This window comes from Sorex fumeus, unplaced genomic scaffold (assembly GCF_029834395.1).
Source record: "Sorex fumeus unplaced genomic scaffold, SorFum_2.1 ptg000122l, whole genome shotgun sequence".
NCBI classification, from domain to species: domain Eukaryota; kingdom Metazoa; phylum Chordata; class Mammalia; order Eulipotyphla; family Soricidae; genus Sorex; species Sorex fumeus.
In genome coordinates this window covers 38,742,402-38,745,742 of record NW_026606179.1, presented here as the reverse complement: position 1 = coordinate 38,745,742, position 3,341 = coordinate 38,742,402, and the positions used below count along the sequence as shown (strand labels likewise).

At 52.6% G+C, this 3,341-nt stretch overlaps 1 protein-coding gene across 1 annotated transcript; it reads right to left on the bottom strand.

The window, feature by feature from the left end:
- Window positions 1–2,035: 2,035 nt before the first annotated feature.
- Window positions 2,036–3,124, bottom strand: LOC130043852 (metallothionein-2A-like). Its single transcript, XM_056136331.1, has 3 exons — window positions 2,994–3,124; window positions 2,488–2,553; window positions 2,036–2,240 (listed from the first exon to the last, which is right to left on the bottom strand). Exons 1-3 carry the CDS (start codon window positions 3,019–3,021, stop codon window positions 2,149–2,151), a joined length of 186 nt encoding a protein of 61 aa, XP_055992306.1. The 5' UTR covers window positions 3,022–3,124; the 3' UTR covers window positions 2,036–2,148.
- Window positions 3,125–3,341: the final 217 nt, after the last annotated feature.

The following is a 3,341-nucleotide window of genomic DNA, read 5'->3' as shown; positions in this document are numbered from 1 at the left end:
AAGGGAACATACATAATGGTGGGGATCATACTAGGGTCAGCCGAATGCAAAGATGCACCTTAACTATCTCTCCAGCTCCAAATCTGCCATTTTTTTGGGTGGGGGTGTGTGGTACGGGGCATATCTAGTGGTGCACAGGGGTTACTCCTGGCTTTGCACTCAGGAATTACTCCTGGAGGTGCTTGGAGGGATGATATGGGCTGCTGGGGATGGAACCTGAGTCGGCGACATGCAAGGCAAGCATTTCCCCGTATTATGGTGCCAGCCCTCAAATCTGCCATGTGAACCTACTCTTAGGGACTGGCCTGGTTCCCCCTTGCGTGTCCAGGTTGTGGGGATGATGAGAAATGATGTGTCCGGCTTTTCAGTGACTTTGAGTTCAAATGTCTGCAGTGAAGGTGGGGGCTGTCCTTTGTTTCATAGTGTAGTTTTTTGTTTTAGCCTTTGCCTCCCAGAGTGCTCAGGGGGACCCAGGACTGGTGCCAACAGTACTTTGTCAGATGTGCAGGCTTGATGGTTCAATGCTTGGGCCCAGACTCACAGATTTGGTGCTGCTCAGGCCAAGTAGGCCTGTGGGTCACCAGAGTCACACTAGGCTGTGCTCCCAGGCTCAGGGTGCAGTGCAGGCAGAATTTGGGGTCCTACATGGGTGTACACTCTATCCTTTAGGCACTATCTTAAGGCCCTTTGATTATTTGAGGGACGGAGGTTGTGCTACATCCAGCAATGCTCTCAGGGGTCACTTCTGGCTATGCTGGTGCACCGTGCCAGTGCCAAAGACTGAACCAGGGTCATCCACATGCAGGGCAAGTACCTTCCTACCTGTACTATGCCTCTATCCCTAAATGTTTTGTAAAGATTTTATGAGCAAAAATTGAAGACTTTGTAATCTTTTGTTCCCCATCTGATAGTGGTATATTAAATTTAAAAAAAAGACTTCTTTACTGTTCCCATAAAGTTTCTCATTTGTGGGGCCAGAGCAATAGTATAGAGGGTAGAACCCTTGCCCCTGGGTGTGGTCAACCTGGCTTTAACCCTGGCATCCCATCCAGTCCCACAAACACTGCCAGGAGTAATTCCTGAGTGCAGAGTCAGGAGTAAGCCCTGAACATTGCCCATGTAGCCCTAAAATAACAACAACAACAAAAAAACTTTAAAAAAAAACTAATTTATTTGCCAAAGTTTGCATCTGTTAACAGTAAGTAAATATTGGTGATAGTCTCATGGAGCGATAGCACAGCGGTAGGGCAGTAGGGCGTTTGCCTTGCACGCAGCCAACATGACCGACCCGAGTTCGATTCCTCTGCCCCTCTCGGAGAGCCCGGCAAGCTACCAAGAGTATCTCGCCTGCACGGCAGAGCCTAGCAAGCTACCCGTGAGGTACTCGATATGCCAACCACAGTAACAATAAGTCTCATGATGGAGATGTTACTGGGCCCGCTCGAGCAAATTGATGAACAATGGGAGGACCGTGACCATGACCGTGACCAGTCTCATGTTTTAGCAGCAATCCCCATATAGCATTCACTCAGGTGGAGTTGGAATGTACCCTAAGAAAACATGAAATAGCATCCCATTTATGATTTAAATTTATGATTTAAATGACAAGGGTCCATTTAGCATCAGAATCCCAGAGGGAATGAGACTGAGTTCCCACATCATCCACATGAGATTGGAGAGAGAAATCCGTTATCTCTCTGGCTTGTGAAGCCTGGGTGCTGATGGAGCCCTCAGAGGGAACCTGAAGGCAGCATTTGCTTGAGGCCAACGGGTAGCATCGGATCTATAACCCAGTCCATTCTTTTTTTTTTAAATTCAGAATGTTAATTTTGTTATGTTTTTTAAATTATTTTTTAATCACCATGACAGACAGTGACTAGCTTTCCTGATTTTCAGTCACACAATGATCCATCACCCAACCCTCCACCAGTGCACATTCTCCACCACCAAGGTCCCCCCAAATCCAGTCCATTCTTTACCCAGTCCTAGGGACGCACAAAAATCCTTTCACAGCAAAGCAGAACCAGAGGCACAATAATCTCAGTAACTTTTATTAACATTCACATATTTAAGACGGCAGCAAACAGGTCAGGCTGCACAGACGAACTTTCTTAGTATCAGGCAGCACATCTCCCAATGCCCAGAGTTTCAGGTGCAGCAGTTGCACTTGTCTTTGGCGTCTTTGCACACACAGCCCTGGGCACACTTGGCACAGCCCTTGGGGCAGCAGGAGCAGCAGCCTGGGGAGGAAAGAACAGAAACACGTCAGCGCCGACCCCACTGGGCACCCCTTCCCACAGCACCATGCACACACCCTCTGTGTCCCGTGAGGTGAGAGGGGTCATGTGTCAGAGCCCCCAGGGGAAGACCAAAGGACACTGAGCCTGCAGCAGGACAGAGCCAGGAGCAGTCTCGGAGCGCCTCCAGCTGCTGGGCACGGTGCCCCCCGCACCCCGCCCCGCGCCCCCCTTCCCGAGCCGCACTCACTCTTCTCGCTGGAGCTGCATTTGCAGTCTTTGCCCTTGCAGGGACCGGTGCAGGCGCAGGAGCCGCCTACAAGGAGAGAGGCGAGAGCCACAGTTAGCTACGGAAGGGCAGTCTGAAGCTCCCCCGCAACTGACCTGCTGGGGTATGTCCTCTGGTTGCCCGCTCGGAAGGAAACCAGTTCCAGACCCAGCCCAGGCCGATCTTCGGTTCTGACCTCTAATCTAATACGCATCATCCCCCCTCTCATCCGTGCTGCAGCTCAGCGTGCGGCACAGCTCTGCCTGGCAACTCTGCCCATCCTTTCCTCACACTCCTCTTGTCTGAAAGAGAAGCGCTCGGGGAAGGAAACTCTTTCGGGAGCCAGGGCCATGAAGAGCGCCTGCAGGAGGGAAACGAGCCACTTCACTTGCATCTCAAGAAAAAAAAAAAAAAAACTCTGTCCACGCCCGGCTCCCTCTGCGCCCTGGGGAAGGGACATCCTCGGTCCCAGAGAGGGCGCGGCTTACCGGTGCAGCAGGAGCTCTTGGGGTCCATTTCGCAGTGACGCGAAGATCGAGATGCAAAGGAACAGATGATGCTGATGATGCTCTGGGCTTTGGAAAGAGTAGTGCCACCTGAGGCTCTCCGACTCACTTTTATAGGGGAGGAGGCAGCCGGGTGCAAAGTCCCGCCCCGCCCTGTGCACGCTCCACCCTGGCGGAGCTGACACGGGGCGGCGCCGGGCTCACAGGGCGGGGTCGGGTGCGCGCCGCTGGGCCGGGCGCAGCGGGCGGGCCCCGTCTCCCTGTGCGCGTTTTGACGCGCCGCTATCTTGGGTCAGTTGCCTAAGAACCCCGCGCAGTTACTCCCTTGAT